The 12357-nt window shown below is 29.8% G+C and overlaps 1 protein-coding gene across 2 annotated transcripts; it reads left to right on the top strand.

Moving 5' to 3' along the window:
- The first annotated feature begins 4882 nt into the window (after positions 1–4882).
- On the top strand, positions 4883–7418 carry LOC109341133 (LIM domain-containing protein PLIM2c-like). 2 transcript variants are annotated; one of them, XM_019578962.1, is made up of 5 exons: positions 4883–5167; positions 6089–6188; positions 6324–6352; positions 6483–6572; positions 7010–7418. In XM_019578962.1, the coding sequence occupies exons 1-5, from the start codon at positions 5033–5035 to the stop codon at positions 7280–7282; spliced, it is 627 nt and encodes a 208-aa protein (XP_019434507.1). In that variant the 5' UTR covers positions 4883–5032; the 3' UTR covers positions 7283–7418. The 2 variants fall into 2 exon arrangements, with proteins under 2 accessions (XP_019434507.1, XP_019434506.1); XM_019578961.1 differs by having other exon boundaries at positions 6321–6352.
- Positions 7419–12357: the final 4939 nt, after the last annotated feature.

Below are 12357 nucleotides of genomic sequence, written 5' to 3'. Positions count from 1 at the left end.
ACCTTGACATCTCATGCAAACTAGATCAGGAGCCAAGTACCTTTTAAACCTCAGTTCATTCAAAGGTAAAGCATCATGAATACCAAGCCAACACATAAACATTACTTTTTCCGGGATTTTGAGACGCCAAATCTTGTTAGTGTCACCAAGGCCATTCCCCTGGACTTAAGCCAACAATAACCTGATCTAGCTGAGTACACACCAGAAGCATGACAATTCCAAATCCACCCCTCAACCTCAGTCTGAGTTCCTGAAGAGCAAGTATGAGAAACAAATGGAGCCCACAAAGCCCACCAAAAAGTTTCACATTTCCACACCACATGGGAATTGAGCTTTCAATATTCTAGCACAAAGGTTACATACATGTTGTACATTCTGCAAAAAGATATGAACTTGGACTATGAAATTACACATATGAGATCAATATATCTTTATATTTCAACTTATGCCATCATTATTTATTAAATATATTTAGTTTAGCCACATGCAGTATTCATGGGGAGTAATCTTGTTAAAGTCGAATATATCCAAAGTATAGTCGAGATAACTCTCCAGATTAATTTTTTTCCATGTATAATCAAATATGTAGCACCTGAATTAATCACTGGAGAAAAAATATGCCAATTTTAACACCTCAAAGATTATAGCAACTTGTTGCAAAGAAAAAAAAATTATATTTGTATCGGAAACTAATATGGGTATCATTTGTTCCTTCATGAGATTGAGAATGAGAACAATCTATAAGGCTCTTGCCTACACTTACGGCTATTCTTCCAAAAGAAAGGTCTTTGCTTGAGTTCCTAGAGATGCTAGCATTAAGTACATAACTTTGATACTCAACAATTCATTTTCTTATTTGAAATATAATATAAGGTTTAAAATGACACATATAGAGTATGCTGGTTTTTTATTTTTAAAAAATTGATCTGTCTATACATTTAATATAAAAAAATCATTTCAGGTTCTCTTCACAAGCAAAATAAAACGTAAAGTGGTTTTTGCAATAGTGTTTAATTGTGCCATTCATACATATCAGTGTTTTTGCCCTCTTTCATGTATATCCATTTTTGGATTATTCCCATTCAAAACTAATTATCTAATACTATTTACTCTTTCTTTTTAAGAGTTAACAAATTTACAATTAATAACCTTTTTTATGTAACAAAAGGAACTAAAGATTATTTCTTTTTAAGATTACGGAAGTTAATAACATATTGAATTATTATTATTATGAAAATGATAAAAACTAGTATACAATATACAATTCTTGAAAATAATTACCCAATAACCAAAATAACCAAGCATGAAGGCTACCACTTCTTAAATCTTAATTTAGGATTTGCAACAATATTTAAATTAACTAGTTGAGTAACAAAAAGATATAAAGAAATATAGATAACTATTTTAAAGTTTCAAAATAACATATTAATTCTAAATAACAATAATTAACACTTAAAGATGTTAAAAATGTATATTTATTTAAAGTGTCGTTCTTCGTTAAAGACTTCAATTTATCGATGATTGAATTAAGGGTAAAATTTTCAACTACTTATTTTTCAATAGGACCGCTCTTCGTTACAGACTTCAATTCATTGATGATTGACCGTATTCCAATTGGCAAAAAATGTTTCATAAGTACATGACATTCATGATACTTAAGACCTTTTAACTTGAGGTCTTTCATTAATATGATGTTCCGAATGTTGGAAGAGTACTCCTATGGAACTTTAACACCATGAATAAATTTACAAAATTCTATTTCCTCCTTCCTCGACAAAGTATAAGCTGATGGAGATAAAAATTTCATTTTCTCCTTTCTGTAAATAACGTTGTTAATAGGAAATCTTCAACAACGCATATTAACGGTTGTGATGTTGTATTGACATCTTCAACGATACTTCTTAAAGTTTGCGCTATTGTTGTGAATCTAGCTTTTATTATTCATTTTCACGAACACATCAACACTGCTTCATGGATGATGCACTGTTGAATATAACCTAAATGACAACATTATCTCAACTATGCGCTGTTGAATACAATCTAATTGACAATGCAATCTCAATTATGCGCTGTCAAAGTGAACTCATATTCCAATTAACCGTGTACTCCTAATTATGTGTTGTTAAATTAACATATTATATCGCGGGTAAAAATACAATATGAAAATAAGTTAATCAACATGAAATTGTCATGAAGTAAATCACCATATTATTGTGTTTATTAATGTGAAACTGCAAAAAATATTAAACATTAAATTTTGTTAATTTATTTATTGTGTTTATTAATATGGAACTGCAAAAATATTAAATATTAATAACTATTCAAATAAATAACAAAAAAAGTAGAAATTAACATCCAAAATAATTGTTCATTCATCATTCAAAGTACCAAAATACATTAATTTTTCTGACATGACAATGAACTAAATGTTTTGGTAGGTGACAATAAACTAATTGAGATGACAATAAACTAAATAATTTGCAGGTTAAATCTTCATCTCAAGCAAATCTTGTATAATAGTCAATTTTGTTTTGAAATCTAAGTTCTTTTGTCAAATCAAAATATGTTAAAGACATCATTGACATGATTCTGATATAAGGTTCTCGATAGTACAACTTTAGCACTTTTAACACTTTAAGTTGTTAAGATTTATAGTTTGCTATTTTTTTATTCCTTTTAAAAAAATTATCTTTTCTTTTTTGCCTTGTATTGCTCTTTTTTTGTTACTTTGTGTTTTCTTCCTCTTATCTTCTATCTCTTTGGGTGTCATGACTAATTATAAAGTAGACAATATGAAGGAGACAAAAAATATACAAAGCAAAGAAAAAAAATCTATAGAAACGTATACTCTTAGCTTACTGAGGAAATAGAATATGGAGCAGTGTTGTTAAAACCGTACCGGTTACAAACTAGTCAGGATACTGGTATAATAGTATAGTGGTTCAACCGGTAGTTCAGTAATTAAACCGCATGCCGGTTAAACCGAACATACCTCTTATATTTATATATATAAACTTATAACAAAAAAAATTAAAATAGGTAGATATTCAAATTTGTAATTCATATTCATAATTTACTTAAAATTCACATAAACAAACAACATTAAGTCTTTAACAAATTCAAAGTCTAGATTACAAAACATATATCATTCCAAAAGTATCACTTAACAACCGCAAAATATAAATAAATGACACAAGTTCACAATTCACTCTACAAAACAAATAAATTTGGAGTTTTAATATTTAACACTAAGGAGTCAAAGTTGTCTCATATCAAGATTATATTTTTGCACCAAATTCTATCTTGTGACGCTACTCCAAGATTACACAAATGTCACTGAGATTACATACGAATGAACCAAAAGGTGTAATCTAAGTATGTCTTGAAAACATGTGTCTTGAAGTGTTGAAGAAGGGTTGGAAAGATAGGTCACCTTATAATAGGTTTTTAAGTTTTTGTTTTAAAAAATATGTGTATAAACCGGTCGGTTTAGTCAAATATCAGCCAGTTCACCGGTTTTGACCGGTTTTGATACTTGACCGATTCAACATTTGTACCATACCAGTTAGGGGTCTGGTTCACCGGTTTTCCGGTCGAACCGGCCAGTATGGTACGATTTTTTCATCATTGACATATAGTGAACCACAACATTTATAGTTGAGCAACCAATAGTATTTCAAGAAGCGAAGAGACACATAATCATTCAATCATTAATATTTAAAGCAACGAAGAGACGCATAATCACTCAACCATTAATATTTCAAGAAATGAAGAGACACATAACCACTCAACCATTAATATTTCTGATATTTAAAATGTCGTATAAAAACAACCGCCCATAATTAAGAAAGTGTCGTTACTATGTCATCTTTAACAGTGCATATTCAACGCTGCATTGTAGAATAGATGTACATTAACAACAATTCCTATCACATACGATGTTAAACATAACTCATTCAAGCTAGCGTTAACGTTAGTGATGTTCAACAGTGTTGTTTCATGAATGTGTTGTTGAAGTTACACACATTGATAGCGCTTGCTTTAATATGCATTGTTGATGTTTTTACGCCTCATTTTCAATCGTGTCGTTCAAATTTACGTTGTTGAATGACCGTTGTTAATTACGATATCTGGTGTAATGTTGCACTTAATTCAGAGATGGTTGAAAGTTTTTCAAATATGAATGACTAACAACATTAACAATAAAACGTTGATATTGACATCTCAAGTAAATTTTCTTACTCGCATTGAAATCTATATGATAGAACTTTTGCACAAAAAGTACATATTATCAATATTAAATGATGAGATCTTATCATATAAGATGATAAATTATCTCCCTCAGTCACTAAAATTGTTATATGTGTCCTATTTTTAGTTTTTAGAAATATTTTTGTAGAAAATATGTTAAGTAAGACATATGTCATGATTTTAATAGCTATAATAAGATATAACTTATCTCTTGATATGAAGATATATTTTATCATCTTAAATAATTTATCAAAATACATATAATCCTGTGACTTTTGCTACAAAGTTTAACAAATACAATTTATGATCCTATAATATATTTCATAAATATAAAATCATTATGAACTAAAATGAAGTAAAAGTATTATAAGAAATATGAACATCTACACATATAATTTTTTTTATCCTATTATTTTTAATTTTTTATCTATTGAATAGGTAAATGAAGAAATTGTTTCTTTTTTATTTCATGAAATTATTACCACAATTGAAATGGTCAGAGACCAACCTATTTTGACTCGAAACAATCAATTTACAGCCACAAATTATACATCATTAATAATTTCCCCTATTTCCCTCAACATTTTGAGGTTAACTATTCACCATTGCAATGAAATCCGTTATAATATAATACAAGGTAATGAGTGTTGTTCTCTCTTGTTAAACTTATCTTTAATCCTCACATTTTGGATTAAAGGAAAAACATAAACACAAACAAACACATAATAATATCTTGAGCCTTATTTTGAATCATTCTAGAGGAAATAAAATAAAAGCAAAAATGTCATTCACAGGAACTCTTGATAAATGTAAGGCTTGTGATAAGACTGTTTATGTGGTTGATTTGTTAACTCTTGAAGGTATACCTTACCATAAACATTGCTTCAAATGTAGTCATTGCAAGGGATATCTTTCGGTATGCATGGTTCTTTCTTGGATACTTATGCTTCTTCCAATTATTGTCTCATTCTTGAGACTTATTATGATTGAATTCTGCATTCTATGGTTGTTTATTGGTGTTTTAAAGCTTACAATTACAAACACGATTGAAGTTATTATGGTCATTGCAATATTGACTGTGGCTGTTGCGATGTTAATTCTTTTGAGATTAAAAAATATTTTTGAATTTGATGTGGGTTGATGCATTTGTGTTGCAATCTGATGTGTCCATATCATTATGATTCAGTGTCATACCAACAATTATGGTGTGCTATAGTTCAACGATCACCACAACCACAATATTGTCTTTGTATGACGTGATATGTTCTACAATTTCAAGCAATATTCTTCTCTTTTCCAACAATAATGAGCCCTTTTAGAAAATAATACCTTATATCTCTCATCCCCACCAAATACCTCAAATGTAATAAATGACATGTGATATTAGTTAGCTAATTATACACATAACCCATAAAAAGAACGATCTAATAACGAAACTTTTACCTAATAAGTGAAATGATGATATATATATATATATATATATATATATAGTCTTATCTTATAAATTTAAAAATTGTTTTCATGATTTGAATCTGTGATTTTTTAATAAGCAGCAATATTATCATTGTATAGAGACTCACCCAAAAGAATATAGGGCTAACCCATACCACAAAAACTTTACTAGAGAATATGCATAGGCATCTTGTACATTATTGAATTCCATAAATTACTAATTTTCAAGCATTTTAGATTCTTAGTGCCAAAGTTTGAAATCTGAAATGAAATTAATAAGTCAAGCTAATAGTTTGATATGATTTGATGAATCAAAAGATAAAACTAATGCAGTTTGAATTTATATTTAAATTGGGTGTCATTGGTGCAATTTTATGTTAATCAGATGAGCACCTACTCATCAATGGATGGTATCCTTTATTGCAAGCCACACTTTGAACAACTTTTCAAGGAATCTGGCAATTTCAGCAAGAACTTTCAAACAGGTTAAATGTAGATTATAACTTGCTTAATCATAAAAATGAATTTTATGAAGCACAGATTAATATACATTGTTACTATATATATGTTGATTTGGCTAACAAGTTATGTTTCTTTCATGAATGTAAATGATGTGCCAGCAAAGTCTTCTGATAAACAAAATGATATGGTAAGTTCGTTAACCTCTCCCTAATCATATGCCATAAGCATTTAAGCATTTTAAATGTTATGAACTTTATTATATTCTAATAGATTTTGTGTACTCTTCTAACATTTCTGGTAAAATGATGAACATGCAGAATAAGGCTCCAAGTAGAGTCTCATCTATGTTCAGTGGAACTCTAGACAAATGCGCAGTTTGCACAAAAACAGTTTATCCACTTGAAAAGGTTTGTGAAGTATTTCTTCTCCTACCAAACTCGATTTGTTCGTATAATTGAAAATGACACAAAAGTTAAAAATATCTAATATTTTGTTTGGATCTTAAACATTTCTACCGTTTATAGTAAATTTGATTGAACCAAATCTATGAAGCATATTAGATACTATAAACTAATCATTGTTTCTATGTCAAACATATATCCATATAGGATGCTATTAAGGACATTGTTGAATTGTGCTTTAAATTGCCATGTAAACTATGGTCTAAACATATATCTAGTGTTTTGAATTAAAATAAAGATTCTCTATATTACTAGAGACGTAAGTGTTATATAATAACAAACAAAAAAATAACATGTAATGACATTTTTATCCATTATTAGAGAAGATCCTTGTTGTTTGAATTGTGTGGCGATTTCGGTTAAGTTGCATTTATTAAATATAGGTGTCACTGGAAGGGGAATGCTACCACAAGACTTGCTTTAGGTGTGCTCATGCAGGTTGTCCTCTCACACATTCCTCATATGCTGCCCTAGATGGTGTCCTCTATTGTAGGCACCATTTTGCACAGCTTTTCATGGAGAAAGGAAACTACAACCATGTACTCCAAGCTGCTCAAGCACACAAGAAGAATTCTACTCCACCTCCTGAACCAGTTGATGATGAATCATCTAAGTTGCCAGAAGAATCTGAGGAACAAAAAGAAGAAAACCCTTGAATGAAAAATATAGAAAACATGCATGAATTGCTTCATTCATTCCTTTCTTTCTTAGCTTTCTAAAGGTCTTTTTTTTAGTGTTGGCACACACTTGTGGAGTTAGTTTAATTTCACTGTGCAACCACTTCATTTTTTTCACAAATTAGTATTCATTGTAAGCTAATTTGAGAGGTTTATTTATGTATTCAAACAAAAATTGTAACATACAATATTCATTTACTCCTTTTGTTGGATATCACTACTATGTAATAATAAAGTCATAGTCTGTGAGATACTTTACTATTACAAGTTTTGCTCATCATTTGCACTTCTCTACACTAATATATTTGAACTATATCTTTTGTCCAAAAGATATTCTACTGTATCTATTACTTTTTTCTAATTTTTCTAAAATATGAATTAAATATATATTAACTGTTGGAATATGGTTTGTTCAAAACCATAAGTGAGAACTTTTGAATATAAAATCTAAAAAACTCTTAAATCCCACATAGAAATTTTTTGAAAAAAAACAACTCTCAAGTCCCACGTTGGAGAGATGAAGTACTTGGAACAAAATTCATGTTATAAATAGAGATATTCTCCCCTTATTATAACTCGTCGCAAGTTGAATGTGTTTTCATTCAACTTTTTCTTTCTCTCATATTTTTTGTTGATGCATTTCTGGCAAACTTCTCCCCATTTCTTTTCGTGACACTAAGAATTGGCACAGACAGCCAAATTGTGGGAATTTCGAGAACTCACACTAGTAGTCATTGTTGAGAGAAAAAATTGGCACGAGTAGTCAAATTCTGAGCATTTTGAAAACTGACACTGGTAATCAGTATTGTGAGAAAAGAATTGGCATTGGTAGCCATATTGTAGGCATTTCGAGAACTAACACTAGTAGTCATATTCTGGGCATTTCGAGAACTAGACATAGAGGCATGATATTGTAGGTCATAAATTTATTCTTGTGCATCAAAATCATTAGAGATAGGTTTTTCTTGCAATTAGTTAAGCAACTAATTAACTAAGACATTAGCAATTAGTTATCTTGAGGTAATTTATGGATTGATTGTTCTGATAGGTATGAAATAAACAAATCAAAGTGGAAATTGAGAGTGAGTCTGAAGTTTAATCTCAACTACATTTACCATAATATAAAGTACATTCAAAGTGTTTGTGTCATATAACAAACAACCCAAACTAATTAAGTTGAGAAATAGTTAAAATAGTTGAAAGACTATAGTTTTAAGCAATTCACTATGGAGAATATAAAATTTCTTTCTTTACTTATTTGGATACCAATGTAGTATTTATACACCTATTTACCAATTAGCCTTGTTAGCTCCTTTGAGCCTGAATTTTTATTTATTATAACCTCTTAGTTGGATTGAAAACAACATGATCTAATCCTAGTAGGATTAGAAAGCAAAGATGTATAATTATAAACAAGTTTGGAAAACAACAATAGGGATGTATTTTTGGAAAGTTCTATGATCACCATTCATTTAAAACAAAGCAAAAAATGACTACTCTATTATAAAGAGTGTGAACCAAAAGATGAGTGGTGAGGAAAAAGTAATGAGAAAAGGAAACAAAGAAATGTTGACAGCTTAATAGTGCTCTCTTAGACTACTAGAAAAGTTTGTAACTAGAAAAACTAAATATCTTAAAGTTCAGCCTCATTACAACCTTAAAAGATCTTAGTAATCTTTATCATCTTGATCAAATACATGAGATAATACCAAAACTTTTTTGTTTGTTTGTTGCATGCTTATGAGAGTTATACATTTAAACACTTCAAACACTATTGAGAATTCATACTTCATGACCATTGGCATATGAATTATTAAATTGATAAGTTCATGATTGAGTATGTAATTACAAAAGACTTGAATGAATTAGAAGTCTATGAAGATTAAGGCTAAAAAGTTTTTGGTTTTCGTACTCACTTATATGGTTAACATGTTCCTAAGTGTAATTCGTGATTTCTATGTGTTAATGAAAACAAGCATGTCTGAGTAAAACTCGGCTTCACTCTTATTTGGGGACAAACAAAGTTTTAAGTTGGGGAGAATTTATTAAGTGCTAATTTGATCTTGAATAGGGGTGGAAACAAGCCAGACCGCCTACCAGGAGCCTATTACCTGGCCTATAACAGGCTAGGACATTCCATGATTTTCTCGTAAACAGACCAGGCTCAGGCTTTTTGAAAAGCCTATTTAGTTTAACAGGTCAGGCTTTAGGCCATCCAAATGGCCTATAAAGTCTAACATGTCAGCCTATTTAGTTATATTATGTAAAAATGTTCATATTTTATAATTTTAATATATAAGTAATGTTATTATATATGTTATTTTAATATAAAAATGTATACAAAAATATAATTTAATTGTTAGGGTTATAAAAATCTATTTAAAAGTATGCATATTAGTTATTTAAATATAGACATGATCACGTATTTTAATATAATATAGTATAATAGGTCTTTAAACAGACTAACGGGTCAGGCCAGACTTTTAAACAGGTCAGACGTAGGCTTTGAAAAAAAAAATAAACAGGCTAACAGGTCTACCCCAGACTCCTATATGTTGTACAGGCTCGGCCTATTTAAGGCAAAGTCTGGTCTCGTCTGTTTCCACCCTTAACCTTGAAATAACACTAAAATGTTATAACACTTAACAACTTAATCAACTAAATCACTGGGAAAAAAATACTATTATGTGATTACAAATATCAAATGTTAGGCTAAGTTTGATCCTAAGTGGTTTTATAGGCTTTTGATAGACAAAAGAACATAAAAATAAAAAAATATGATCTCAAAAGGGTCACGCTTAGCGTCAGATCCACTCCCAATGAATTTGACAGCATCTGAAAGTTGCGGTTAGAGCCAAGTTCATGTTCAGCGTAAGAAAAAACACGCCCAACGCACATCCTTCTTTGAGCGCACAAGTTCAAACAAAAATTTCATTAGCTACTGTATCAAATACGCTCAACGTCGTTTCCACGCTCAGCATAATGGGTGGTGCACTCAGCGCATCAATCCACGTTAAGCGCATCCTGGTTCAACCAAACGTCACACTCAATGCAAGACTTCACGCTTAGTGCACACAGGTGCATCCAAGCGTCAGACCATACAACTGGATCTCATGCTCAACACAACAACGGTGTGCTGAATGCAAAAGCCAATATCAGAATAATATTTAAGGAGTTTTAAATCATTTCAATTGTACACTACTTTACTACTTCAAATTGTACTTGCAATTTTAGCTTTTCTTTGGAGAGTTTAGCTCACTTAGTTCATTGGAACTAAGTGTAAGCATCATATGTGATAATCTTTATTCAATTATGCTTGGTTCTACCATCTCATGAGTGTATTATCCCTATTATTCTTACATTTTGTGAATATGAGTAGCTAAGAATCTTATAGTTGAGGTTAAATGTAGCACAAAATCAATGTAACCATCTTTGATTCTAATATATTCTATGAAGTTCATTTCAATTTTGAGTTTTGTCTTTACTTAATGTTTGTTTTAATATTGATCAACTTTTGCATGAACTTAGAATAAATTGCTTAAGTTATTTTTGCATGAATTCTGAACTTCCATTACTCAACAAATATTGCATTTGCTAGTCATACATTTGTTTTATTTGTCATTGCATGCATGTCACTTTTTGTTATCTTGACATAGAACTAATATTGTGATTTTATAACTCTCAAACTGAATAGCATATGTTACTAGACATATAGGCATATTTGAAGGTTCATATTTGTTAGCTTAGACCAAGACATTAATGACTAACACATTTGAGGTTTTGCGTTTTTACTCAACTTGCATATTGGCATCACTAAACACAAGGGCACGATATTATAAGTCATACATTTATTCTTGTGCATTAAAATCATTAGATTTAGGTTTTTCTTGCATAAACAACTAATTGACTAACACATTAGTAATTAGTTACTTTGATGTATTTTTATAGACCGATTGTTCTGATTAGTATAAAATAAAAAATCAAAATGAAAATTGAGAGTGAGTGTGAAGTTTAACCCCACTACATTTACCATAATATAAAGTACATTCAAATGTTTGTGTCATACAACTAACAACCCAAACTAATTGAGCTGAGAAACAGTTGAAAGACTATAGTTTTAAGCAATTCCCTCTGGAGCCAATAAAATTACTTTCTATACTTATTTGTGACATCGAAGTAATATTTATACACCTATTTGCTTATTAGCAATATGAAAATTTATAGGTACCAAAATGAATATTCAGTATATAATTACTAGGTACCAAAATGAATATTCAGTATATAATTACTAGGTACATTACTTTTCTTTTTTAATGAATATAAAACTATTTTGGTTTGCCAAATTTCTTTGTATCTCAAAAATAATATAAAAAACCAATATAATTCCAAAATTATCAAATATGAGTTGAGTTTATCTTTTTTAACATTTTTTTCGTTTTATTATTTTTACTCACATTCTTAATCTTTAATTATTAATTCGAATTTTATTTTTGAAAATTGATAAAATAAAAATTATAATTAGTGAAGTGATATTCACTAGGGTTGAGAAAGACATAACATTACTTGTTCACCTAACTTGACTCGATTATGGTCAATTTTAAATAGGTTAAGTCTTATCGAGTCTAGAGTCGAGTTTGGATTTAAAAATGAGTATATTTAGGATTGGGTAGGGGCATATATGACTCAGTATGGATTCACCACATGATTATTCACTCATCATGTATTTATGTATTTCTTTGGTCGAAATTATCATTGATTGACTATTTTTTTATTATATGTCCAATTACATACCCATTTCATAATAATAAATAAGAATGAGAAGATTTTACCAAAAAAATATGAGTATGCAATATATTTAATCAGGTTTAGGTTCAAATGTTATCACATTAATGTTAGGTATCAGTGGTTACAATACACCTAGAAGGGGGGTTGAATAGGTGTCGCGGTTAGAACAGCCGCTTTTCGAAACTCAACAATTTATGCTGAATCACCCCTATTTAATCGATTACAGGATGAAGATAATCGATTAACAGAACAATCTTAATCGATTAACA

The sequence above is a fragment of the Lupinus angustifolius genome, unplaced genomic scaffold (assembly GCF_001865875.1).
Source record: "Lupinus angustifolius cultivar Tanjil unplaced genomic scaffold, LupAngTanjil_v1.0 Scaffold_374_12, whole genome shotgun sequence".
NCBI lineage: Eukaryota > Viridiplantae > Streptophyta > Magnoliopsida > Fabales > Fabaceae > Lupinus > Lupinus angustifolius.
The sequence above is the reverse complement of the archived record's forward strand: the minus strand, read 5'-3'. Positions and strand labels throughout refer to the sequence as shown.

What these genes read in the sequence shown, in the direction of transcription:
- LOC109341133 (XM_019578961.1), top strand. Translation starts at nt 5,033, where the DNA reads ATGTCATTCACAGGAACTCTTGATAAATGTAAGGCTTGTGATAAGACT. An exon ending in ATTGCAAGGGATATCTTTCG is followed by an intron (nt 5,168 to 6,088) that starts GTATGCATGGTT and finishes TATGTTAATCAG; the next exon opens with ATGAGCACCTACTCATCAAT. An exon ending in CTGATAAACAAAATGATATG is followed by an intron (nt 6,353 to 6,482) that starts GTAAGTTCGTTA and finishes ATGAACATGCAG; the next exon opens with AATAAGGCTCCAAGTAGAGT.